General features: G+C 40.3%; 1 protein-coding gene across 2 annotated transcripts in view; it reads right to left on the reverse strand.

Annotated features, from left to right (window-relative positions):
• Window positions 1-27,372, reverse strand: part of ARHGAP10 (Rho GTPase activating protein 10) — a 389,578-nt gene that overhangs the window by 168,780 nt on the left and 193,426 nt on the right. For both annotated transcript variants that reach the window (XM_055405626.2, XM_055405628.2), the window contains 3 exons: window positions 10,561-10,642; window positions 8,605-8,650; window positions 6,454-6,519 (listed from right to left, as the gene is read on the reverse strand). In XM_055405626.2, the coding sequence (XP_055261601.1) occupies window positions 6,454-6,519; window positions 8,605-8,650; window positions 10,561-10,642 (194 nt within the window). The remainder of the gene's footprint in view (window positions 1-6,453; window positions 6,520-8,604; window positions 8,651-10,560; window positions 10,643-27,372) is intronic.

The raw sequence follows: 27,372 nt of genomic DNA on the forward strand, positions 1-27,372 counted from the left end.
ATTATGACTATTTAAAAAACAGCAACTGAAAGTTTTTCAGCAAGTGTTATACTTTGTTTTTGCATATTTTATAGTGCATGCACCTGAAAAACATGGTATCATTCAATTCCAAAAAAAACCAACAAACCAGGTACTGGGCATGGGAGGCAGTTTAAGTTATTTACAAAAGAAAATTATTCTCCATGTTCTGAAACAAAACAAGTATATAATTAACAATACCAGGCAACAGAAGTGCCAAATGAGGAAACATGGACATCTCAGGATTAAAACAATCCAAAGGTGGAGTGAGAGGAGAGTTTGGGGGAGAATGGATATACACGTGTATGCATGGCTGAGTCCCTTTGCTGTCCACGTGAAACCATCACAACATTGTTAAGTGGCTATACTCCAATGCAAAATAAAAAGTTTAAAAAATAAAACAACTCAGGGGAAGGATAGAAAGAGGAAACAGATACACTTAATGAGCAGTAAAATCTACCGTGTACAAAAATTAGTTCTCTGACCTTCACAGACGGGACGGGAGTAGACGGGAGGAATGAACTTCCTAGTTACAGTCTTTCAGAAACTAAGAGCCTGAAAGGGTAAAAAAAGTTGTCCCACCTGTAACATTCTGAAAGGCCTCTCTTTATTGCACCACTTTGGAACCTACATCTCCTCACTCACAGAAAGCAACGCTTTCCCAGAGCAACCTGAGCTCTCCCCTCCCTCCCACGTGCCTCTTCAGCCCCTCTATCCCACATATGGTCACTAATACTAGCTTTGATATTTACCTCTCTAAGCCTGCTATTCTGCTACCCACCACCCTCGAGGGCTTATTCAGGGTCTTGTCAATTAAATGCAAACACCTGAGTATTTCTTTTATTCTACTTCTTCATGCTTCCTTTCCATTTGGCTTTTTTCTGTCTCCACGTCTTTGGTGAGGTCTCTCTAAATGCTAAAATATACGTTTCTACTCCTTTAAATTCAAAGAAGGCTGTTCTAAAACACAGACTTCAATTAAGATGAAAACTCAACAATCAAAAAATTAAGATCATGACATCTGGTCCCATCACTTCATGGTAAACAGAAGGGAGAAAAGCGGAAGCAGTGACAGATTTTACATTCCTGGGCTCCAAAATCACTGTGGACAGTGACTGCAGCCATGAAATTGAAAGATGCTTGCTCCTTGGAAGGAAGACTCTGACAAACCTTGACAGCAAACTAAAAAGCAGAGACATCACTTTGCCAACAAAGGTTCATATAGTTAAAGCTATGGCTTTTCCAGTAGTCATGTACGGATGTGAGAGTTGGACTATAAAGAAAGCTGAGCACCAAAGAATTGATGCTTTCAAATTGTGGTGCTGGTAAAAACCTCTTGAGGGTCCCTTGGACTGCAAGGAGATCAAACCAGTCAGTCCTAAAGGAAATCAATCCTGAATATTCACTGGAAGGACTGATGCTAAAGTTCCAATACTTTGGCCACCTGATGCAAAGAGCTGAATCACTGGAAAAGACCCTGGTGCTGGGAAAAACTGAAGGCAAAAGAGGGAGGCAGAGGATGAGATGGTTTATGGCATCAAAACTGGTTGGACGTCAATTTGAGCAAACTCCAGGAGACAACGAAGGACAGGAAAGCCTGGCGTGCTGCAGTCCATGGGGTCACAAGAGCCAAACATGATTTAGCAACTGAACACACACACACAGACACACACTCAGCAATCTAGCTGTATATTCAAATTCTCTTCATCCACACAATCTTGTAACAGTTTTATTTTAGTACCTGAAATACTTATTTTTTTTTCAAAGCAATAAAAGGCCAATTTAATTCAGGAAGACTGGTTTCCCAGGTGGCGCTGGTGGTAAAGAGTCCACCTGCCAATGCAGGAGACATAAAAAAGTACATATTCAGTCCCTGGGTCGGGAAGATCCCCTGGAGGAGGGCATGGTAACCCACTCCAGTATTCTTGCCTGAAGAATCCCATGGACAGAGGAGCCTGGCAGGCTACAGTCCATGGGGTCGCAAAGAATCAGACCAACTGAAGCAACTTAGCATACATGGTAGGGGAAGACATCAACAGAACACCAGGCTCCATTTTGAATACTACAAGGCCAAGTGGGAATTTATATCCGAGGAGCAAGTGGAGGTCAATGGATGGAAGATTACTAAATTAGACATCAAGGATTAGGGGAATCCTGGAACTGACTTGACAGGATAAACTCTGAGATATATTTTACATTCTACACCTCCTATGCAAGGCAAGGATGAAACTACCCTCCTAGGGCTTTGCCTGAAACCGCAACCTTCTGGACTTCTTCCCCATCTCAGTCCAGCTGCCCTTTCAGGAGTTCTCCTGAGTGCATGCCCTTCATAAATTGCTTGTACAGAAATCCCCATCTCAGGATCTGCTTAGTACCTGAAATACTTAAATTACTTACAAATATCTATGCTTTGTCTACAATTCATGAATTGAGCATTACATGTAACCAACCTTCAATATGAATCCCAAAAGCCTAGAGCAAGGCTATATTCACCCCATGAATGCTCCATAAATACTGGCTTCAGATGAGAACTACAGTTTAACTATGACAAATCACTTGCTACTGAGGGAAGGAAACAAACATGGAGCTATTTTCTTTGGAAGTTTTCTGTTGTTTGTCTGGGTTTACGTTGGGTTACTTTAAAACAGAAGTTGAAGGTCCCCCATGTAGCAGGACACTATAAAGGTAACAACTCTGTATTCTGTTGCTCCAGTACATAAGAAACTCCTCTATTAGGACTCCTAAATTTTACTACATATCAGCATCACCTGGGGAACACTGAAAATGCCGGCTTCCAAGTTCACACCCAAAGGCAATGAAATCAGACTGACTGGGGGTGAGAGCTGGGCAGCAGCGTTATTTAAAGATCTCAGGTGATTCCATGGCACAGCAGTGTTTGAGAACAGATGCTTCCGGAAGTCCTTCAACTTGGAAAACATAAGCAAGATCATTAACAAATACTCGATAAGTGGATGAAAGATCCGTTGATTTGACTCTCTCGTGTGCCTTAGCTTCATGAACAACTCCACAGAAACGAAGAGTAGGATCTGTTAACTGATGCTGATATTACAGTGAAATGGGGTTTGTTAGGATGCCAAAAGGACAGTAAATGCTAAATGCTAACAGTCCCATCTAGGACAATATATATTATACTACATATGTGTCACATAGTATATATGTTATCTACATCACTATGTGTTGTAGATACATCAGTAAAAATGTTACCTTTTCTTAGGGGGCTGAGGACTACAGTAAGTTTTAGGCATTTGTCTGATGCTTTGTACATATTTAAATGATAACACAAAGTTGATGCCATTTCCCTGTGGCTCAGATGGTAAAGAATCTTCCAGTAATGCAGTAGACCTGAGTTCAACACTGGGGATCAGGAGGATCCCCAGGAGAAGGGAATGGCTACCCATTCCTGCATTCTTGCCTGGAGAATCCCATGGACAGAGAGAGGAGCCTGGTGGGCTACAGTCCATGGGGTCGCAAAGAGTTGGACACAACCGAGTGACTTTCAAAAGCTGATAAAAATGCCAGGTGTCATTTTTAAAAGACATGTTAGGTAAAAGGTACACTAACTGCTTTAACCAAAACATATGAAAACAGTAGTTTTCAGAGAAAATGATAGTCTTTGTTTAAAATGCTGAAAAATGTGAATAGAAATAATTCTTCAAACAGATCTCATTAAATGCCTCTGGACCATAGGCATGTAGATCCACAAAGTACGCATAGTGGTCATTAATGCTTTCACCAGATACTCCTGGTTCTCTGCCTGCTTTCCAGGCTCCTGGTAGGGGTCTGCTATGTAGACACTCTGGGGCTGAGTGAGGCCATGTGGTCATTTCTGACCAATCAGCTATGAGCAAATGAAACTCACATCAAAGCCACAGTATTCACTTGATGGTCCAAAGTCCTCCAAGCAAGGCAACCAGGAACCTGGAAGCCAGGTAGCAGTGATGGGCAAAGCCCTCCTACCAACTGTCTGAGTGAGAAATAAGTCTTGTCTTAAGCCGCAGAGAATTTCCAGCTTCCTGTTATAGGAACATAAACTAGCTTTATCCTGACTGATGAAAAAAGGTGATGCAACAACACTGGCAGCAAAAAAAAATCAATAGCCATGATAGCTGATTTAGGGGAAATCATTCAGAGCAATATTCCCTGAGGGAACTTCCAAATTCAGGATAAAAGCCTCAGAGATTCCACAAGGTTCCTCATCATACTGAGTAACATGATCTGACAGTTGATCCTTTTAACTCTATTTTTAGCCTATTACTCTATTAAAAACAAAAGGCTTTAGTAATGAAAGACCTTGAGGGACAAAAGATTTGAAAAGAAAAACATATGCATTTTTGTTTTTTATCTTAAATGGGAAAAATCTAACTTATAAAAAATTCACATGTTTATAATAAAATGCATTCAATACATGCAGATTCTATTATACATATTTCATTCAATGAACATGTGCATGTGTGCAAAGTCGCTTCAGTCCTATCTAACTCTGTGTGACCCTATGGACTGTAGCCCGCCAGGCTCTTCGGCCCATGGGATTCTCCAGGCAAGAAGACTGGAGTGGACTGACATGCCCTCCTCCAGGGGATCTTCCCCACCCAGGGATCAGTCCCATGACTCTTACATCTCCTGCACTGGCAGTCACTTTCTTTACCACTAGCACCACCTGGGAAGCCAAAGAATATAACACTCCATAAAACTACAGATTAATCAGAAAGCATTCTAGATAGACTTTTATCTGCCCAGACAGAGACAAGCAGATATAAATTATATCCTTTGTGGAAAGAATTGTATTTACTAAAAAAAAAATAACCATGCAAGTGATATCATAAAGGCTCTTAAGAAGCTCAGGAAAAAGAGAAACATGAATGATGAAGTGAGAGATATGAAAAATCACAGTATCCCCATTTTGGAAATGTTTGAAGCATTAGGAAAAAGAAGAAATTTGTCAGCTCAACCTCAGTGCAGGTTTAAATGAGTGAAAACGTGTCACTGCCCAAACTGCCACTGTGAGAATGGAGGAAAAGCTTTCTGTGGGGGTTTTTATCATCGATGGGCAAATCCCCAAATCATAAAACAGCTCGCATTCATCTGTTAGCCAACACTTTCATTTCACAGGTGGCAGTCCTGGCTTTATAACAAAGACCTTGTTTTGACAGAAAATGTGAGTGTAATGCTTCATTCCACTAAGTCATTCAGAGTAGGACTGGGATAAACAATATGTGAGAGGGAATTAAATATTCAATTTATCCATACTTCACTAGACTCTAAACAAAGAGAAATCCAGCCCCCAGAAACAGCCTGTTTTGCAAATTTATTGTATTTAGTTTCTCCAAAGTCTGCCACAGTGGCTGCAAAGCGCCAAGGCCCTGTTTTTCCTTAAGGACTAGAAAGAAAAGACCCTTGAGCTTTTAAGTCAGGGAACCAAAATGGGGACGGATTATCTTTCCTGAAGTTTAAAGTGTAAACAATTCAAATATTACCAACAGGTGGATGACTAAACAAAATGCAGTATATCCATAAAATGAAATACTGCCTAGCAATAAAACAAAAGCACTCAGGGTACACCTAGGTGTTGCTAATGGTAAAGAACCTGCTGGCCAATGCAGGAGATATAAGAGATGACGGTTCAACTGCTGGGTCAGGAAGATCCCCTGGAGAAGGAAATGGCAACCCACTCCATTGTTCTTGCCTGGAGAATCCTATGGACAGAGGAGCCGGGCGGGCTACAGTCCATGGGGTCACAAAGAGTTGGACCCAACTGAAGCAACTTAGCACACAAGAGTACACCCAAAAAGATGAATCTCAAAAGCATTATGCTAAACAAAAGAGGCCACACTCAAAAGAGTATATACTGCATAATTCCATTCACATATAAAGCTTTTTAAAAAAATGAACACAAGTGATAAAAAGTGGTTCAGTAGTTGCCAAGGGCCAAGGATGGCATGCAGGCTGAGGAGATAGAAATCTTCTATGACAGTGGTGGTAGCTACACAACTATAACACATTCATCAAAAGTTATCAATTTACAGCTAAAATCAATGAATTTTAGCATACATAAAAGATACCTCAGTGATGCTGATTTTTAAACTGGAAGCTAACAAGACAAGTGAAGATGGAAATACCTTACTAGCATGTAAACAAGAAGTGATTAAGACCGGCTGTCCAAGTCCAGCACTGCTGATTCTTCTATTGACTTCAGAGCTTGACACAAGGAGGAAACGTGTAAATGAAAAGGAACCCCCGCCACCCTCCTCCCCTACCCCGCTCAGAGTAAATGAACAACTGAATCTCTGATGCCTAGAAGGTGTGTTTTGCATTAAAATATTTCATTCTACTTAACCAAGCAAAAAGCATTTGAAACGACCCTAAGATTTTACATACCTATAGCCTCTCATGAATAAAACGATTCAATCACATTACCTCGTGTCTCAACTGCACGGATGCATTTTCTAAGAATTGTGAATCCCATCTTATCTAGCTGTGCACCTAGAAGAAACACAGTTGTAAAATATTAAAGGTGCAAATACTCACATTTTTCTTGCTGACAAAAATAAGACAAAATTATTTAGGTCCAATATACTTTTTATTTCCCTCTTCAAAAAAAGAAAACTAAAGGCCATGCCCTCCCTGTTTAAATAACGTAAATCAGAATTTCATAGAAGAGGAGCATTTGTAGTATCAGGACCTTCACTAACAACAGATACTACTTTGGTGGCTCAGACGGTAAAGAATCCGCCTACAGAAAGGAGACCTGGGTTTGATCCCTGGGTTGGGAAGAGCCCCTGGAGAAGGGCATGGGAACCCACTCCAGTATTCTTGCCTGGAGAATCCCCATAGACAGTGTAGCCTGGCAAGCTACAGTCCATGGGGACTCAAAGAGTTGGACATGACTAACATTACCAACATATATAAATAAATTTATGATTTAAACTAGCTGTTAACAAAAATATTTTAAATAGTGAAAAAGAAAGTGATTACAATTAACCTTTAGAGGAAGCTATCTAGAAATAGTTAATGTTTTGCCCAAAATCCAACAACTCAGGTTTGTTTTTTAATTATAGACATGAGTGAAAGTTCTTAAATTACATGACAAGCTGGGGAAATAACACAAAACTTTTCTTTTTTAACCTAGGAGGAAAAAATTCTTAGACACTCTTAACAATAGTATTTGAACAATGAGCTAGAAACTTTTTTCACATTTTATACCATGCTCTATATGTTTACTATTTTATTATTTTCATAATGAATTTAAAAGATGATTCATGTAGCAAAAAAATATTACTTTGAAAATACAATTTTATATTTTTTCTAATATGAAAACTTTGCTATTAATTAGGCTGATGTATTTGAGGACTCTAATAAAAGACAATTCTTGTTTCAAAAATGCACTCAGGGAAAGTGAATGCTTTATTCCGTATTTAGAACTCAGAAGCAGGAATACTAATCCTTGGTTCTCAGAAGGGATAGCATGGAACAATTTATGAACAAAAACTCTGCAGGTTTAAAGCTAAGCTTGGAGAGCATTTTAATGAGGAAAAGTGGGCAGTGGTTTACTTTTTTACGGATATATAAAATGTAAGTGTTTCTTTCTGCTTAGCAAAACTACTTTTCTGCTTAGCAAAACTATTTTTCCAAAACATGTTTTCATTTCTCAGGTAAAAACAAGAAAAGAAAGGAAGAGAGGAGAGAAAGAGGGGATAAGGGAAAGAAAGAGGAGAAAGGAAGGAAAAAGAAAGGACAATAGAAGAGAAAGAAGAGGGAGGGGAGTCTTCAGCAGGTGCTTCTGTGACTGACAACCTTGCGAGGCACCTGGTGAATTTCCAGCGCCAGGTTAAGTGATACACACACCACAATCACTTTGAAATCGTGGCTTATTTAACAACGTCTCCAAACTGTGGACATCTGACAAATGTAGCTTCATTCTTCCGAAGATATGAAAAGTAGATTCATAAAGAATCCAGCAAATTTGATCATATCTTCATCTGATCTCAGTTAAAATCAAGAGTACAAGAGCCAAAGATTATTCCCTTTTCCTCTAGTACATACAGTGCAAGGGAAGATCATTGTCCTAGAATATCTGACCGCATTTGGTTGTGTTTGGTTTATTTTCTAAGGTGTAATGCTAAACTATTTGTACAGCCCACGCCCGAGAGACTGGAAGGAAAAAGGATACCAAGTGTGGAGGGGAGAGGGGTTGGGAGCAGAGGACCTGGTGGAGAGTTCCTACCCACAGGAGTTTATAACTTAGGAAGCTTACAGATGCATACCTGAAACTCTGGTGTATTCGTTTATGGCTATAAAAACAAATACCAAAGTCAGTGATAGAGTATTTTAGTTTTCATTGAGGAAGACTAGAATGAAAAAGGCTCAGAGATGGGAAAGATCAAGGTGAGTTTCAGCAGTCAAGAAAAGTCTGAAGAGGTCCTCAGTGGATAAGACACCTTCCACTTAGCAGACTAACACAGACAGAGTACACAGAGCAGCACCCAGCAGCAGTTTGACATCAGTAATAAAAACAGAGGAACTCATGAGAAAGGGAGACAACAGTCATTTTTATACATTAGCACTTACTTCCTTCTGGTCTTGGGATGATGGCTCTATTAAAACTAGGGAACAGCTAGTAAAAGAGAAAAAGGGGAAACAATATTTTCAGCAAATCCATAAAAATTATTCTACTGTATTAGGCACACCGAGGGACTGTCCAAAAAATACACTGACATTGGTTAATCGCTATCGTGGGCTCAAAGGCAAAGACAGGTAACAAAAAGGAGAACTCTGAGTCTCCTTGGCCCCTCACCAAGGCATTGCCAAAGTAACAAAAATAATATGAAGGGCCAGGACTGAAAGTTCATGTAAATTTGTAATGCTCAAACAAATTGCTGCATTTTAATGAGGAAGATGAAGCTCATTTATTCACCATTGCTAAAATCTGCTGTTTGCTTAAAGACATGACTCCTGCCATAATCTCAATAACCACATCTGAAATATCAAAGTGATGATCCCAGGCTGCCTCTGAGAATTCTAGTGCTGTCCCATTATCTTCAAGGCACATACGTCACCTGAAAAAAATTATGAAATGCTTCCAGTGCCCTTACCTAAATACATAGCTGAATATTTATTTTCTTTATGCAGACTTGCCTTTATCTGTATATCTCAAATTAATTACCTGGCTTTTTTACTCTAAAGGAGAGGATGTATGTGTCAAGGTTACACTGCCTTTGGCAACAGACTTATTTCCTCATGACTTAGCCATATGACCATTTTGCTATACAAATAGGCAAACTCACTTTCCGAAGCATTTCTTGAATCTCTGGGGGGACAAGTCTAGGTCAGCGCCTTTACTAGAGAGGATTAGGACAAACTGTTTTGGATCTCAGCAGCTACCAATGTTGAAAGTACTCTTGACTCCTAGCTGAAAATTTCAAGGACAAATTAAGAAAAAACAGAACTAAAATCACGGAAGCTAAATGCAGATCAAGTATAAGAAAATGATACACATATTTGATCATGCTTTTCTCCTCCAAGGATGATACATTTTCTCATGCGGGATCTATTTTTACAATATGTAATGTGGGCTTCCATGTTTCAAACACCACGTCAAGACTGCTCCATGTGTCGCTGCCCACCCTCTTCATATTCTCAGGGCCTGCCCAGCCCCCTCAGCTAACACTATCTTCTGCCCGTCTCACAAGCTCCGTTTTGACACCTCTCTTTTTACCATATATGACCCCTCTTCTACTGCACTCTTTAAATTCTGCTGAAACGCCAAATGCTTGCCAGATAAGCCCACCTGGTACCTGCATTGGCAGCTGGTTATGAGTCATAATACTTTAAGCAGAGTTGATTTAAACCAGTCCTATGGTATTTTCTTTAATTATCCTTGCTAAGTCCCCCATTCAATATATGACCTGCCCAGTTCTCAACTCCCAGACGCCACCAGTCCTCTGAGAGGAAAGGTAGTGCTTGAATAAAATGACAGACAGACTGAAGTCCCATGCCTCTGGATTGCTATCCCTGCCTTTAATTTATTCCTCAAACCAATCTGAACAGAGGCCCATTCACTAAGGCTACCTAACACTGCGCACTGTGGCTCATTACGCTAAACCAGAAATTGTTAAATCAAGCAAATAAGTACAGCAGTCACTTGTAATGTTGCCTGCACAGCCTCATATTTGCTGTTCCATCTCCACTGAGATCAAAATGAATTGCAAGCATTTATTGTGTTCATCACCCAAAGTACTTTCACAGGTAGGGAAGAAGCAATTGAGAATTTAGATGACTTCCTCAAGCAAAGTGAACCTGAGCGGCAAAGTCAAGAAAAATAAAAAATAACGACATGCCAGTCTCAAGTGTGCTGCTGCTATCTCAAACCAAATTTCTAGACTACCAAATGCTTCTAAGAGGAATTCAGAAACCAGCTTCAGCAGGGAACTTTTTTCATATACTATAAAGCAAAATTAACATGAAAATGAATAGAAGTCAACTCTAAAGTATTTGAAATAAACTCAACCACTGGTTATATCTTACAGCTTCTTTTCCACCCAGAACTTCCAACCACTGCTTCCTCTCTTCTTCTGAAAACGCCTGCATGGTCAAGGAAACACCAGGCCTGCAAGACACCAGGAATAGTTGAGGTTATTCCTTGACTGCTAAAAAAAACAAACCTCCTTTTCCACTTTCTAATGTTGCATTGTGGTCATTGTTTCTTTTAAATTTTCAACTGAGATAAAATACACGGAACATAAAATTTACATCTACACCATTTTTAACGACATGGTTCAGCAGTATTAAGTCCAGACTCCAGAACTCTTCATCTTGTAAAACTAAAACTCTGTACCCATTACACAACAAGTCCCCACTTCCTTCCCTCCCAGCTCCTGACAACCACCCTTCTACCTGTTGTCTCAAGGAACTTGATTACTCTAGGCGACTATTACAAGCGGACTCATACAGTATTTGTCTTTTTGTGACTTGCTTATCTCACTTGGTAAAGTATCCTCCATTTCCATCCCTGTTGCAGCGTGTCAGAATTTCCTTCCCTTTTAAGGCTGAATAGTATTCCATTGTATGTATATACCACATTTTTCTATCCATGCACCCATCAATGAATGCATGGCTTGTTTCCACCTGGTTACTGTAAACAATGCTGCTACTAGATCCTGCTTTCAATTCTTTTGGGTATATACTCAGAAGTGAAGTTGTAGGATGTAATATAATAAATATATGTTTAATTCCTGACCCCATATTCCAGCACACAGCTCCAAAAATCCTTAAAGCGACTACCCTGAAGTTCTGAAGCCAGGGGCACTGGTTCGATCCCAGGTTGGGGAACTAAGATCCTGCATGAGATGTGGTGCATAGAGAAAGGGAGGTAGGCAGGAAGGACAAACTTGGAATCTTTAAAATGATGTGTCATTTTGTATACTAATGAGCTGAGGCTCCTGGAAAGCCTCAGGATGTGGGCTGGTTGCCTGGGGAACCAACAATGTGATCAGAGGATTAGAATTTTCAGCTCCATCTCATCCATACACCTCCCAGGAGTGGGGAGGGACTGGAGGTTGACTTCAAGCACCAACAGCCAATGATTTAACCAATCATTCCTGCACAATGAAGCCTGCATAAAAATCCCTGGGGTTCAAGAACGTTTGTAGGGTGGCGAGCCCATGGAGATACTGTATGGAGAGTACCCCAATAGCAGAAACGGAAGCTCCAAGTCCCTTCCTCCATACTTTGCCCTGTGTTCTCTCTTCATGGGTTTTTCCATCTGTTCTCATTAAAGTATCCTTTATTATAAACTGGGAAGATCCCCTGGAGGAAGAAATAGTAATCCACTCCAGTATTCAAGCCTGGGAAATCCCACGAACAGAGGAGCCTGGTGGGTGACAGTCTGCGGGGTCCCAGACAGACAGACATGACTGAGCACACACACACAGATAAATCAACAACAGTGAGTAAACTATTTTTCCTGAGTTCTGTGAGCCATTCTAACAAATCATCAAACTCAAGGACAGGGTCATGGGAACACCTGATTTATAGCTGAAAGCACAGATGACAATCTGGACTTGTGACTGTCATCTGAAGCGGCAGGGGGCAGCCTTGAGGCCTTGATCTGGGGGGTCTTCATGAACTCCACCTAGTGCCAAAGCCAAGTTTAATCTTAGGACACTTGCTCTCCACAGAGAATTAGAGAATTGCTTAGAGACACTCAGAAATTTGGAGTACAGATGCGTTCTGTAATAGGGAGAAAACTTTCTGTCTCACAAGGGGGGGTCAAATGGTAATTTTACTTTTATTCTTTTTAGTATTGCACATTCCTGCTAACACTGCACAGGGTTCCAATTTCTCCATATCTTCAGCAACACTTAATTTTCTTCCTCTCTCTCTTTGAAAGTAGCCATCCAATGGATGTGGGGCAGTAGTGAGGATTACATTTTTATTTATAAAAGATACATATGCTTGTTGGCTTCCCAGGTGGCTCTAGTGGTAAAGAACCCATCTGCCAATGCAAGAGACATATGCGGGTTCAACCCCTGGGTGGGGAAGACCCCTTGAAGGAGGAAATGGCAACCCACTCAAGTATTCTTGCCTGGGAAATTCCACGGACAGAAAAGCCTGGTGGGCTATAGTCCATGGGGTCACAAAGAGTTGGACACGACTGAAGTGACTCGGCACAAAGTTTACTGTTACCTAGGCACAGGCAGAATGAAACCAAGAAGTCATTTTCATCCCATCCCAGCACTGTCAACCGTTTGAGGGGTTTCCTCGATGTTTTCTCAGAGCCTTGGGTTGGTCCTTAGAGCCAGTGGCTGATCTTTCTTAGTTCAGTTTATTTGGATATTTAGACAGTCTGCCTGAAAACTCCTCATGCTGGGAAGGAGTGCTAGGTAGAAAAGCTATTAATTATTCCTCTTAAACTTTGGTGGTTTCTCCAACAAAACAAATTTTGTATGTTTGATAAAAAGGATGAGAAATAAACTTTTGGGAAAGGGATGAAAAGGTAGAATACTCCAAACCACAGACAACTGGAAATGAAAATAGATGGTTGAAATGGTAAACATCCATTCCCATTTAATACTGAATATACAGTATTTTTTAAAGTTATCACTCCTGGAACAGTATTTCACTTCATTTTCAAGTACTGGATAATCTTTTATAAGCAAAGCAAGTGGCAAGAATCAAAAGCAATTCAATAACCACTACAATTTTTATAAAGTACTTAAAGCATGCAATACTCCAAAAGCACCATACCCAAGGCAAACACATTGTGTTCCCAAAACTCACACCCATAAGTGTTAGGCTTTCTCCCCAAGTGATGGCTATAGAGCCTGAGAAGTCATCTGCTTCAAGTTCACTACCAAGTCTCTACAACTGATAGGTCCATGTCTTCAACCACCTTCTCCAGGCTATGAATTTTGTGGAAAAAAATAACTTGTGGATGTCTCTAGTGGTCCAGAGGTTAAGACTTCACCTTCCAATACAAGAGGTGGGGGTTCAATCTCTGGTCAGGAAACTAAGATGCCACATAGCCCCCCAAATACACACATACATATATGTAACAAATTTAAAGGACTTTAAAAATGGTCCACGTCAAAAAAAAAAAAAAATCCTAAACATTAAAAATCAACTGTCAACCCCTATGTTCACTCCTGAACAGCTATATGACTGTTGAGTGGTCTACCCCAAACATGTCAGCAGCGGCCCAGGGCTGCCGTCTCCCTGGCGCTGCGAAGCTCACAGCCAAGAGCCCCCTCCTCTCGCTCCGCTACGCACAGCATCCTTCTGCAGCAAGAATTGAGGCAAGATGCCCAGAAAACCAGGCTGTTTCAAGAAGTGCCTCGACTGGGACGTGGGGATTCTGGCCCTTATTCTTAGTAACCCACACTGGGCTCAGGGGAGTTAATTAAAATTGTGAGGGAAAACTTCAGATGGCAGGCGTGTTTTTCTTTACATCGGTTAAGTGATAAAACAATATTTACACACGGGGGGTCTCAGGTCTACATGAATGCTCCATTCTTGCAAAGCAGAAAAAATATCTAAAGACCTCTCCCAAAAGTATATGGATTCAAACACTTCATATATAATTAACAGAAATAAATATAAAATGGACAGGGAGGGGCTATAGCAAATACATAATAGAAAGCTAACAGATTTTCTAATCCAGGAAATGACAAAACCAGCAGAAAAAATGGGACTCCAGGTCAAAAACGGCGAAGTCTGTCATGGGATATAAAGACAGGGTTTACAACCACTCAGTTCTTTCAACACCCACTGGATAATGAGCTATTATGCTTTGTCTTGACCCAGGAGGTCAGGAATTATTAAATATCTTACCGTGTGCTAGGTACTGGGCTGAGCATACTGTCTAGCAGAGAAAGCAGAAGATAAATAAATCATAAATAATCAATTAACTGACGCAACTTAGCAGCAGCAGCAGCACAGAATTCTGGGCTTCCCAGGGGGCGCTAGTGGTTAAGAACTTGTCTGCCAATGCTAGAGATGTAAGAGATGAGGGTTCCATTCCTGGGTCAGAGAGATCCCATAGAGGAGGGCACGGCAACCCACTCCAGGATTCCTGCCCAGAGAATCCCATGGACAAAGGAACCTGGCGGGCTACAGTCCACAGGGTTGCAAAGAGTCAGACACAACTGAAGCGACTTAACACACACAAAGAATGTTGCAAAGGAGTCAAGTGAGTGTAAATGAGCAAAGCCAGCTCCCTAGAAGAAAAAGAGGAAGTAAGAAGGTCATCAGGAAATATGTGCCCAAATAGAAAACCTTTCAATTTCAATTATGCTAAATCCTTGTGGTCTAGGAGAGCTGTCGGTGAACGTGCCAATCTCTTTGGGCAACTTCAGGATTTTTAAGGTGATCTTAAAGGCAGTAAGAAAGGAAGTGAAGAAAGTGAAAGTGTTAGTTGCTCAGTTGTGTCTGACTCTTTGCAACCCCATGGACTATAGTCCACTAGGCTCCTCTGTCCATTGGGATTCTCAGGCAAGAATACTGGGAGTGGGTTGGCATCTCCTTCCCCAGGAGATCTTCCTGACCCAGGGATTGAAACGGGGTCTCCTGCATTTCAGGCAAATTCTTTACCGTCTGAGCCACCACGGAAACCCCATAAGAAAGGAAAGCCTGTCCTAACCCTGGAAGTTAGGCTTCCCTCAGGAGGGACATTTAATCTGAAACTTTAAGGATAAATGAGCCATGAACGAATAGAAGGAAGAGGGTCATGGCGTTCCCTAGGCTGAGAAGGCACACAGCAAGGAGAGCACACTCTGGAGGAGCTGGGATCAGTCTCATCACGGGTGCTAGAAACCAGCGGCAGAGCAACTTCATGGAAAGATGGGGTTCCACCATGCAGGGCCTCCTTGGTCATGCTGAGGGTTTACTTATCCAAAATCACTGTGGATGGTGACTGTAGCCATGAAATTAGAAGACACTTGTGCCTTGGAAGGAAAGCTGTGACAAACCTAGATGAGAGTATTAAAAACCAAAGACATCACTTTGCCGACAAAGGTCCATATAGTGAAAGCTATGGTCTTTCCAGTAGTCATGGATGGATGTGAGAGTCGGACCATTAAGAAGGCTGAGCGCCAAAGAACTGATGCTTTGGAACTGTGGTGCTAGAGAAGACTCTTGAGAGTCCACTGGACTGCAAGGAGATCAAACCAGTAAATCCTAAAGGAAGTCAGTCCTGGGTGTTCATTGGAGGGACTGATGCTGAAGTTGAAGCTCCAATACTTTGGCCACCTGGTATGAAGAGCTGACTCACTGGAAAAAAATTCTGATGCTGAGAAACATTGAAAGCAAAAGAAGAAGAGGGCGGCAGAGGATAAGACAGTTGGATAGCATCACTGATGCAATGAACATGAATTTGGGCAAACTCCAGGAGACAGTGAGGGACAAGGAGGCCTGGCGTGCTGCAGTCCATAGGGTCCCAAAGAGTCGGACACAAGTAAAAGTGACTTAATAGCATAAACAAATCCTACATGTCACTGAAGGGTTTTAGTAGGCAGTTAACATGATCAGATTAAACATGTACATGTCTCTGCAAATGGCACAATTTCGTTCCCTCTCACAGCTGAGTAATATTCCACTGTATATATGTACCACATCTTCTTTTATCCATTCTTCTGTTGGTGGACATTTAGGTTGCTTCCACGTCCTACAGACTGACATACAGAGTGAAGTCAGTCAGAAAGAGAAAAGCACACATTCTATATGAACACATATATGTGGAATCTAGAAAAACGAACTTATTTATTTGCAAAGCACAGAGAGGCACAGCTGTAGAGAACAAACGTATGGGATTGGTACACGCACACTTTACCATCTGAGCCGTCAGGGAAGCCCCATACACACATTACTGTGAATGAGATAGATAACTAATGGGAACCTATCAGATAGCACAAGGAGCTCTACTCAGGCCTCTGTGGTGATGTAAATGAGGAGGAAAGTCAAGGAAAAGAGGATATATGTATACCTGTGGCTGATTCACTTGGCTCTAAAGCAAAAAGTAACAACACTGTAAAGCAACTATACTCCAATTAAGAAATTTATGGTAAAGAAAAAAAAATGTACATGAACAATGGCTGCTCAGTGACAAATGGATTGAAGCTGAGCAGGGGTGGTTAAAAAGATGTGTTAGACAATTCAGAGGATAAGACAGAATGACCAAAATAAAGAGAAATAAACGAATGGATCTGAGAAATACGTATTTCCATATGCTATGGGCAACAAAATAATGAGTAAGAAGTCTACCACTCCAAGAATAAAGAATGAAAGACAGATCATTTACAATATACCATTAATAACTAGTTAGGGATTTAGTGACAGCTAAAACAGCCATAGCAAATAAAGACATACTATACTTAGCAAAGAGCTGAACACAACTGAGCAACTGAACTGAACTGATACTTAGAATACTTGCAGCACAAGCTGGAATCAAGATTGCCAGGAGAAATATCAATAACCTCAGATATGCAGATGACACCACTCTTATGGCAGAAAGTGAAGAAAAACTAAAGAGCCTCTTGATGAAAATGAAAGAGGAGAGTGAAAAGGTTGCCTTAAAGCTCAACATTTAGAAAACTAAGATCATGGCATCTGGTCCCATCACTTCATGGCAAATAGATGAAAAACAGTGGAAACTGTTGTGGCTGATTTTATTTTGGGGGCTCCAAAATCATTGCAGATGGTGACTGCAGCCATGAAATTAAAAGACACTTGCTCCTTAGAAGAAAAGTTATGACCAACTTAGACAGCATATTAAAAAGCAGAGATATTACTTTGCCAACAAAGGTTTGTCTAGTGAAAGCTATGGTTTTTCCAGTGGTCATGTATGGATGTGAGAGTTGGACTATAAAGAAAACTGAGAGCTGAAGAATTGATGCTTTTGAACTGTGGTGTTGGACAAGACTCTCGGGAGTCCCTTGGATTGCAAGGAGATCCAACCAGCCCATCCTAAAGGAAACCAGTCCTGAATATTCACTGGAAAGACTGATGATAAAGCTGAAACTGCAATACTCTGGCCATCTGATGTGAAGAACTGACTCATTTGACAAGACCCTGATGCTGGGAAAGACTGGAGGCAGGAGAAGAAGGGGACGACAGACGATAAGATGGTTGGACGGCATCACCGACTCAATGGACATGAGTTTGAGTGAACTCCAGGAGTTGGTGATGGACAAGAAGGAGTCAGACACGACTCAACTGAACTGATACTTAGAATAGGCTTTCAGGAAGATCTCCTAGAGGAGGAAATGGCAACCCACTCCAGTATTTCTGCCTGGAAAACTCCCTGGACAGAGGAGCCTAGTGGGCTAACGTCCACAGGATCTCAGAGAACCGGACATGACTGAGAGACCGAGCACGCACGCATAGCATGCACTCATACTTCGAATACTCAAAATCAGACCTGAATCGTGATGAAATTTTCTTTACTTGCTAGTTTCTTTTTGCTCTCCCCTAGGGTTCTCCATTCATACGTGGGGGGAGAGAACATTTACTACCAGTAGACAGTTGAATATTCTTAACCAAACTGCACGAGAGCAACAGATAGGAGAGACAAGGGCTGGTTCTGATACCTTGGAGTGAAGACAAAAGTGTTGAATGATGAGGAGTTACGAAGCTAGAATTACAGATACTAACGTAAATAAAAGAGCAACTGTCAGGCTTCAGCTCTAACAGCCACGTTATATCTGGATAGAAATCCAATGCGGCATAAAAACGAAAACACTATTCTACTCCTTGTCTCCCAGGCATGACGATCCCGACTTGAGCCCCTGGCTCGTTGAAGAATACAGCGGAGAACGAACCAACCTACCTGCTGAAAGATGAGAGATTAAGTAGAGATCTATTACCTACAAGGACAGAATTCTATTTTTGTTTCCATTTTGACAAATAACAACACAGTAACTCACAACAACTCCACTTCAGAGAATTAATCCATCACACTGCAGTGATTCCCCAGAATACTTCACACTCGGCACATGCTTCTTAAAGGGAACAGTCACCAGATTTACAGCAAGCAGCTCCATCCTACCACACAAGCTGCCCAAAGCCATCCACTACCACTCCTATCTCCAAATAAAATGTCAGGCACTGAAATACATTTCAACCATTTAAAATTCTCAAGTTTCTTCCTTTTATCTGTAATAATCCATTATGAAATCATTAAGCAAAACTGAGACTTATGGACACATTTTACAGTATTAACAGGATCTCACCACTGAAACAAAATATAAAAATTCTCCAGTTTTCGAAAGAAAGACATGTTTTATTGATAAAGCATGCTTTTCTAATAAAATTTAGTGGACACATAGAACAACCTGGTGACCATGAGGCTAGTGAAGAGCAGAAAATTTTACAACAAAGTGCTGGATTGTTCACATTTACATAAAGAGAGAAACAATGAATTCTCCAGGCAAGAATACTGGAGTGGGTGGCCATTCCCCGTCTCTGGGGGATCCTCCCAACCCAGGGATCGAACCCAGGTCTCTTGCATTGCAGGCAGCTTCTATATCACCTGAGCCACCAGTAAAGCCCACACAAAGACAGAAATAGCAATTATCTCTTCCTTTCATGGACAAGCTAAGGGAAGAACGTTAGTGACTTCCCTGGAGCCAGAAACCAGGATTGAGAATGTTCTAACTTGGTTTTCCAGAATAGATGTTGCTGCAGTGTGTCCAGTGGAGGACACGGCCTCCTCTTCTTCCTTCATCAAATAATCAAATCAACCAAATTAACATTTGGTATGTACTGTGTGCCAGACAGTGTGCTAAGGTCTGCAGATTACTCCATGCCCAGCAAAGCAGATTCCTGGTGAACACAAAGGCAACTGGATAAACTTCATGAAGGAAACCTGAAGCAGACCAAAGAGAGCCCTTGGCTGGGATAGTCTGTCTTTACTTTAAACCAAAATTGTTAAACAGCAAAGGTGGAGAACTGAAATTTGAAGAAAGAAACACTCAGGTTAAACAGGTTCTTATTCTTAAACCACCATCTCAATCTCTTTTCATTCATTCATTCAAAACAAATATGGACTATTGGGCATCAGACGCAACCCAAGACTGATGCATGAGAAGCAGCCTTACAAAGCTAGTATCTGTGTTCTCCATTCGACCTTCTATCTATTAATCCTCTTTCAACTGTAGTTTTTATTGTTTGGTCAAAGTATGTGGAAGACATGGGTTTTTCTTAGTTCTCCAAGACAGATCAATGAGCCTGTAAATTAAGAAAATATAAAACAACATAAGCACGAAGAGAAACAGTCACATTTATAAGATGTCAATTAATGAGATATTATTGTAAACAGAGAAGTTAAGAGGAAAAAAAACTAAGCAGCAGCTACTAAAACTTATGATGGAAATAAATCTGGAATATTCTAATGCTTTTGTAAGAGGAATGTTGAAAAGGAAGAGGGGGAATAAAAAATCCCAGCATACTACAAGCCCTGCACTAAATTTCATTCTAAGAGGAAAGTGACAAAGCCAAGTAAAACACTTTTAAAAGTTTTAGAAATGTAGCAGTCATAATCAGCTTCTCACAAGAGATGCTGGGGGAAAAAATTTAAATATAAATCTATGAATTTTTCCAGAGACAGTTACAGCATGTAACCTGAGCTTACTAAGGGGGAAGACTTAATGACAACTTTCTTCGGCCCACCAAAAAGGTGTTTCAAACAGAGCAAATAAGCAGTGATATAGCCACAAGTAGGATTATTTTCTCCAGTAAAAGTGAATTCAACCCATTCTCGTTCGAGAACGGCTGCTTCTGCTCTGACTGCAGAAGTTATAGAAAACATCATTTTTACCTTAATGACTTGAACAAGATGGAGAACCTACTAAATCCCTACAAAATTACAGTAGTTTGGTTTTTTTTTAATAAACATCTCAGAACTGAAGATGCAAAAAAAAAAAAAAACCACCACGCTAAAACACAGGAAGTAACGAGTCCTTTCCGAGAGAGAACGCACATGCACACACATACAGCTGTTCTCATCCTTCGGGAAGAGCTGGACAAAGAGGAAGCTGTAAGAGAGGAGGAAAGCTGGATTTTAAGAAAGTTTTAAAGGTAAGTATGAGCTGATCCCAGATGGCTCAGTGGGTAAAGAATCTGCTGGCAATGCAGAAGACACAGGAGACATGGGTTCAATTCCTGAGTCAGGAAGATCCCCTGGAGGAGGGCCTGGCAACCCACTCCAGCGTTCTTGCCTAGAGAATCCCATGGACAGAGGAGCCTGTTGGGCTACAGTCCATGGGTGGCAAAGAGTCAGACACGACTGAAGAGACTGAGCACATGAGCTGGTGTGCTGGCTTAAACCTCTAGAACAGTGGTCCCCGACTCTTCTGGCACCAGGGACCAGTTTCACGGAAGACAATTTTTCCACGGATGGGGGCAGACAGTGGCTCCGGATGATTCAAGTGCATTCCGTTTATTGACATTTATTGTGCACTTTATTTGTATTATTATTACATTAGCTCCACCTCAGATCATTAGGCATTAGAACCCAGAGGTTAAAGACCCCGCCCCTGGAAGACACGGCTAAGGGAACAATGTGGGTCCACCTTCTCCCTCCTTCCCACAGGGTGCCCCCAGATGCACAGGGGCAGTTGGAAAGCAGAGCTAAAAGGGGTATGTGCCGTAAGAATAAGGGACAGGGCGGACGAGCTTCTGGACAGGCTTCTGACAGCATCCTCAAATCGCAGGAAGCCTGTGACTAACAACAACCATGCCCAATCTCAGCTCAACTGCCAACCACCCTGACAGTCCTGCACACTTGTAGCTTGACGGAAAAATGGGTGTGCCCTTCACCAGGTATGGAGAGTACTTCCTTTAGTCTTTACTGCTCTCTTACACACAATCTCTGGTATTCCACCAAAAAATTATAAGGCATGCAAAGAAGCAAAGAAAAGTAACTCAAAATCATAAAGAAAGAGACCCAGAAATAGCCCAGGTATTCAAATGGTGGGGGCTGGGGAAGACTGTCAAACTGAAACCTAAAAACCACTCTGAATATGTTCAAGGATCCAATGTCAAAGGTGGCCAAGGGACTTTCATGGCAGTTCAGTGGTCAAGACTCTGCATTCCCAATGCAGGGGACCCGGGTTCAATGCCTGGTCAGGGAACATAAGATCCCACATGCCTCAGCTGCAATGAAGCTAAATAAGTAAATAAATGAAACTCTTTTTTAAAAAAGCTGGCCAACATGAATAAATTGATAGGAATTTTACCAAAGGAATAGAAACTATTAAAAAGAGACAAGTGGATACGCAAGAAACAGAAAATAAAACCACAGTAGTGAAGAGTTCACTTCCAAAGGCAAAGCAACAAGTTCAAGTCTATATCCCTAATTCTCACACACCCAGTCAGAATTTCTTTTGCCCCAAGTCACCCCCAGGCCAGACAACTGAAAATCACCCCTACAGCCTAGAACCCACCAACATAACTCAAAGCAGCCAACCCTATGCTTTTCCCTTTTCTGCCTTGCCCTCCCCTTGGAAACCCCAGTAAAGAGGGTCTAGGATTTTCCCTTGCTCCTTCAAGACTCCTGACCAAACCCTGGTGTTTCCCCGTGTGCCCCTACACAGCATGTTTGCTCTCTGCCCTTGGAAACTGTAAGGATAAAATTCTCTTCAGTGGCATTAGCCTCTCCATGTCAGCCCTCAGCCACCTTTGTAAATTAAAATCCTGCAGGTTCAACTGAAATCAGTCTCAAATGGTCTAACATAATGCAATCAGAATCCCAGAAAGCGAAGGAAGAGAAAGGGGGGCAGAAGAAGTCTTTGAGGAGCTAATGGGTAAGATTTTCTAAAACTGAGAATAATTATCAACTCCCATATCCAATAATTTCAAAGAACACCAAGCAGGATAAAACAAGGAAAACCACATCTAGGCATGTCATAAAAAGAAAATCTTGAAAGCAGCAAGAGAAAAAGACAACATCCAAAAGAACAGTAAGAAAGATGACTTGCCATGAGGAAAGAAAAATGGACGCTAAAGAAAATAAAATGACTTCTTAGACGTGCTGGGGGTAAAACATGATGAATCCAGAATTCTACATTCATCAAAAATGAAGGCAAAATAAAGACACTTTCAGACAAACAAAACATGAAAGAATTTTCCAGGACATCTGCATTACAAGTAATGTTCAAATTAAATTACCCTAAGGGACTTGAAGGAAACAGCACAAGACAGAAACTTCGTTCTGCAGAAAAGAATGAAGAAAATCAGAATGGATAAATACACTGATACTAAAAGACAAGAAACCACCCACCCATACCCACACCCACACCCCACACCCACACCCACACCCCCACCCACCCACACCCACACACACCCCTTATATATGTAAATAAAACATTAAATTTTTTTCAAAAGATTACTGATCACTGATGTCATAAAGTGAAAGCAGTAACATACAACTAGGCTCAGAGTGTATGCAGAATTAAAATATATAAAACAAGGGTACAGAGGGCAAAAGGGTGGTAATTAGAAGTCTACTGTTTCTAGGTTCTTATACTGCTTATGAAAAGGTAAAAAACAGGTTAACTATAAAATGCACCTCATACTCAAATAAAGGTACAAAGAGGTATAACTAGAAATCATATAATAGAGGCGATAAAATGGAATTACTAAAAATTACTCAGTTCTGCAAAAGAAGGCAGCAAAGGAGGAACAGAAAAACAAAGAGCAAAAGGGACAAATATAAAACAAAACCAAGATGGTGGGCTTAAACCAATGCATATCCATAACTATACTATATACACGTTAGCTAAAACCCTGGCTAATACACTGGACTTTTTTAAGCACAGGACTCAATTATATGTTGTTTACAAAAAAAAAATTAAGCATAAAGACACAAATGGATAAAAGAAAAAGGATGAAAAACATACGCCAAGTAACACTAAGAAAGTTAGTGCAGCTATAATTAATATCAAACAAGGTAGATTCCACAGTAAAGATTATCCCAGAACAGACATTTCATAATGATAAAATGGTCACTTGAAGACAATCATAAATGTGCACACACAAAGAAAAAGATCACGAATATTCAGTATAGGAAACAAAAACTACAAAATCAAAGGAAAACAAGCAAGTCCTCATATAGTTAGAAATTTTAACATCGCTAGTTTAGTCATTGATAGAACATTATCAAAAATCAAGACAGTACCAAAGATTTGAGCAACAGTAACAACCAACTTGATCTAATTGACATTTATAGGACATTACACCCAGCAACAGCAGAAAAATCATTGCTCTCACACACACATGAATCATTTACTAATAGGCCACACTTAAGACAATGAAACAAGTCTAGTAAACTTCGACTCATTAATAAAATACAGACTATGTTATCAGACCAAAAGAGAAGTAGAAAAAAAAAATAACATGTATACAGAAATTCCCCATCCATTGGGAATTTTTAAAACTTCATTCTAAATAACATCTGAGTTAAAACTCAAAGCCTATATTCTAATCACATAAAAAATTTGAATTCTTTGGAACTGGATTACAATGAAAACACTATACATCGAAGTTTGTGGGATGCAAGCTAAAGTAGTTTTAGAAGGAAATTTAGATTTAAATGTCTCTATTCAAAATAAAACAGTAAAGTCATGCTTTCATCTTAAATGTTTAAAAGAAAAAGAAAATCCAAAGGAAATAAAAATAGAAGCAAAAAACCAATGACATATTGACAATATGGGTCATCTGGAAAAAGTAACAAATTAATAAAGTTCTAGTCAAGACTTATTGAGAAAAAAGTAAGTCTTCAGTACCAAACATTAAAAAAGAGGTATCATTATAGATCCTCTTTGAAAATAGTGGATATGATGAAGAAGGTCATGCCAATAAAGTTAACAGCTTAGAGGAAATTAACAAATTATCAAAAATGACACATAAAAATAGAATATCTGAATATCACTTTACATACTAAATAAATTGAATCTGTAATTTTTAAACGTCACACACACACACAAAAACAGACCAAGATGGCTTCACAGGTAAATTCTCCCAAACACTTAAGAAAAAAGCACACAGTCACTCTGAAGTAACAGATCCAGCTGGAAAACTCCTCAGCTCTTCTGAAGCCACCATAACCCTGATGTGAACATCAGAGACACATTACCAAAAAAGAGCTCCCCGGCGGCTCAGACAGTAAAGAATCTGCCTGCAGTGCAGGAGACCCAGGGTCAACCCCTGGGTCAGGAAGATCCCCTGGAGAAGGGAATGGCAACCCACTCCAGTATTCTCGCCTGGAGAATCCCATGGACAGACGAGTCTGGCGGGTAGAGGGGCACGGCACGCTACAGTCCACAGTGTTGCAGTCAGTCATGACTGAGCCACTGCTGCTTTTATTTTCCTTATCAACCAAATATTAGCATAAAAATTATTAGCATAATCCAAAGAAGTTAATACATCACTACCAAGAAGAGTTGATCTCAGAAATGCAAGGTTAGTTTATCTTAGAAAATTCAATGCAATTCACCTACTAACAGATTCGAGAAAAATATTTCATGATCATTTCAACAGATACCAACATTTTTTTCAAAAGTCAACATATATTTATGATTAAAACTAGGAACAGACCAAAAAAACAAATCTCCTCAATATAAAAGGCATCTACAGCCTTAAACCAAATTTCATCCTTTACACTGAATTATGAATGCTTTTCCCCTTAAGATGAGAATAGGGCAAAATGCCCAATTATCACCACTTCTATTCAACATATTGTTGGAGGTCTTGGCAGTACAAAAAGACAAGTAAAAGACATAAAAGCCATTCAGACTGGAAAGAAAGAAAGCAAGCTGTCTTTTTCACACATGATACCATTGTATACTAAAGAAAAATCCTTAAAGAAACCATAGGAAGCAATAAATCAACTCAGCAATATTATTGGGCACAAAAACCAACTGCATTTTTATATAATAATAGTATATTGGGAAAATAAAATGAAAAATAAAATACATTTAAGAATAACACCCAGAAGCATAAAATACTTAGGGAAATTTAACAAAAGATATCCATGACCCGATATTAAAAACTATAAAACACTACTGAAATTTAAGACTAAATAAATGGAAAGCCAGACTTATGAATTATTATGGTTCCATATTAGTAATATTGACCTGTAGGTTTTCTGATGAAGGATTCTGATGAAGGCTTAGTATCCAGAATACTTAAAATCATTCCGACAAATTTCTACTGATTGCAACATTTATATGAAAGAATCTAGAATGGCAAAAACAAATTTGAAAAAGATCAGCAGAATCATACCACTTGGTTTCAAGACTTACTATAAAGCTACAGTAATAATAGTACTACAGAACTGGCAAAAAGGACAGACAAACCAAAGGATTAGACTAAGCGAGAAAGTGATAAACTGAATTTCAAAAGAAGAATGTTTTTCTCATCAAAGGACACTGTTAAAATGAAGAGGCAAACCACAGAGCCCAGAAAATATTCACATTAATATAGTCACAATATGGTTGATTAGTATCCAGAAAACTTAAAATCCTACAAATTCAATAACAAAAAGACCAGCAACATATTTTACATGAAAAAAAAATTTTAATAGGCACTTCACAATGTTAGAAATATAAATGGCCATAAAGCATATGGAACAGCATTCAATCAACATCACTAGTGATGACCAGCGTAAAGAAAAACACGAACATAATCAAAGGTTGGTAAGAGGATAGAGAAACTGGAATTCTCATACGTGGCTGGCAGGAAGAGACTCTGTTTTCTTAAGTCATACACACACACACACACACATAGCCCACAGACCCAGCAATCCCACTCAGAGATACCTATCCAAGAGAAATGAAAACATGTGTCTACAAAAACCCTTGTATACAATTGTTCTCTACAACTTTACTTCAGTTCAGTTCAGTTCAGTCGCTCAGTCGTGTCCGACTCTCCGCGACCCCATGAATCACAGCACGCCAGGCCTCCCTGTCCATCACCAACTCCCGGAGTTCAGTCAAACCCACGTCCACAGAGTCGGTGATGCCATCCAGCCATCTCATTCTCGGTCGTCCCCTTCTCCTCCCGCCCCCAACCTTTCCCAGCATCAGAGTCTTTTCCAGTGAGTCAACTCGTCGCATGAGGTACTTACAAACCTAAAAAACTTTTCAACGATCCACACTCCAGGGTCCTTCAGCATGCATTTCCATGAATAAATTCAGATGAAGGTCAATTCAGATTTCCATTTAAATATTGGAACCAGTACAAAATGTAGCTTTCAGCATGCCATTATTAACAGTACCATCCTTAGGGTAAAAAAAAAAAAATCTTACATTCTATGAAAAACACTGAAGCCTATAAACAAGAAATGCTGCTTATAGTTCTGGCCACTCCATTTTCTACCAATTCTACCAAGATTCTTTAACAGGTACTTCCGCTCCTCTTCTCTCTGCCTGGTGTCTGAGCAGAACTACTAAATGATGCGCACCGTGCCTTTATTCATCCCCTGCACTGTAACCAGTTATGCTGCTGTTACACTTCTTTTTAACTGAAATGTACACCTCATAAATACATTCCTGTGAACATGTAAAGGAAAACAGTACAACTCCATTCAATCGCACCAACTCTTGGAGTTGTCTTTTCAAAAGCTTTACAACAGGGCTTCTCAACAGTGACCATACTGACGGGCTAGACCAGCCGGTGCTTTCTTGGAGAGGGCTTCCCTGGGCTGGACATTTAGCATCACTACTGCCCTCCATTCACCGAACAGCAGAAGTAACAGCCTGTACCCCTGCTGCCTTCCTCATCCCACCTGCAACAATCAAAATGTCCCCAGATGAAAAGTCACTCACTGTTGAGAACCTCAGACTC

The sequence above is a fragment of the Moschus berezovskii genome, chromosome 19, assembly GCF_049115385.1.
Source record: "Moschus berezovskii isolate FMDL1 chromosome 19, NW_MosBer_1.0, whole genome shotgun sequence".
Taxonomy (NCBI): Eukaryota; Metazoa; Chordata; class Mammalia; order Artiodactyla; family Moschidae; genus Moschus; species Moschus berezovskii.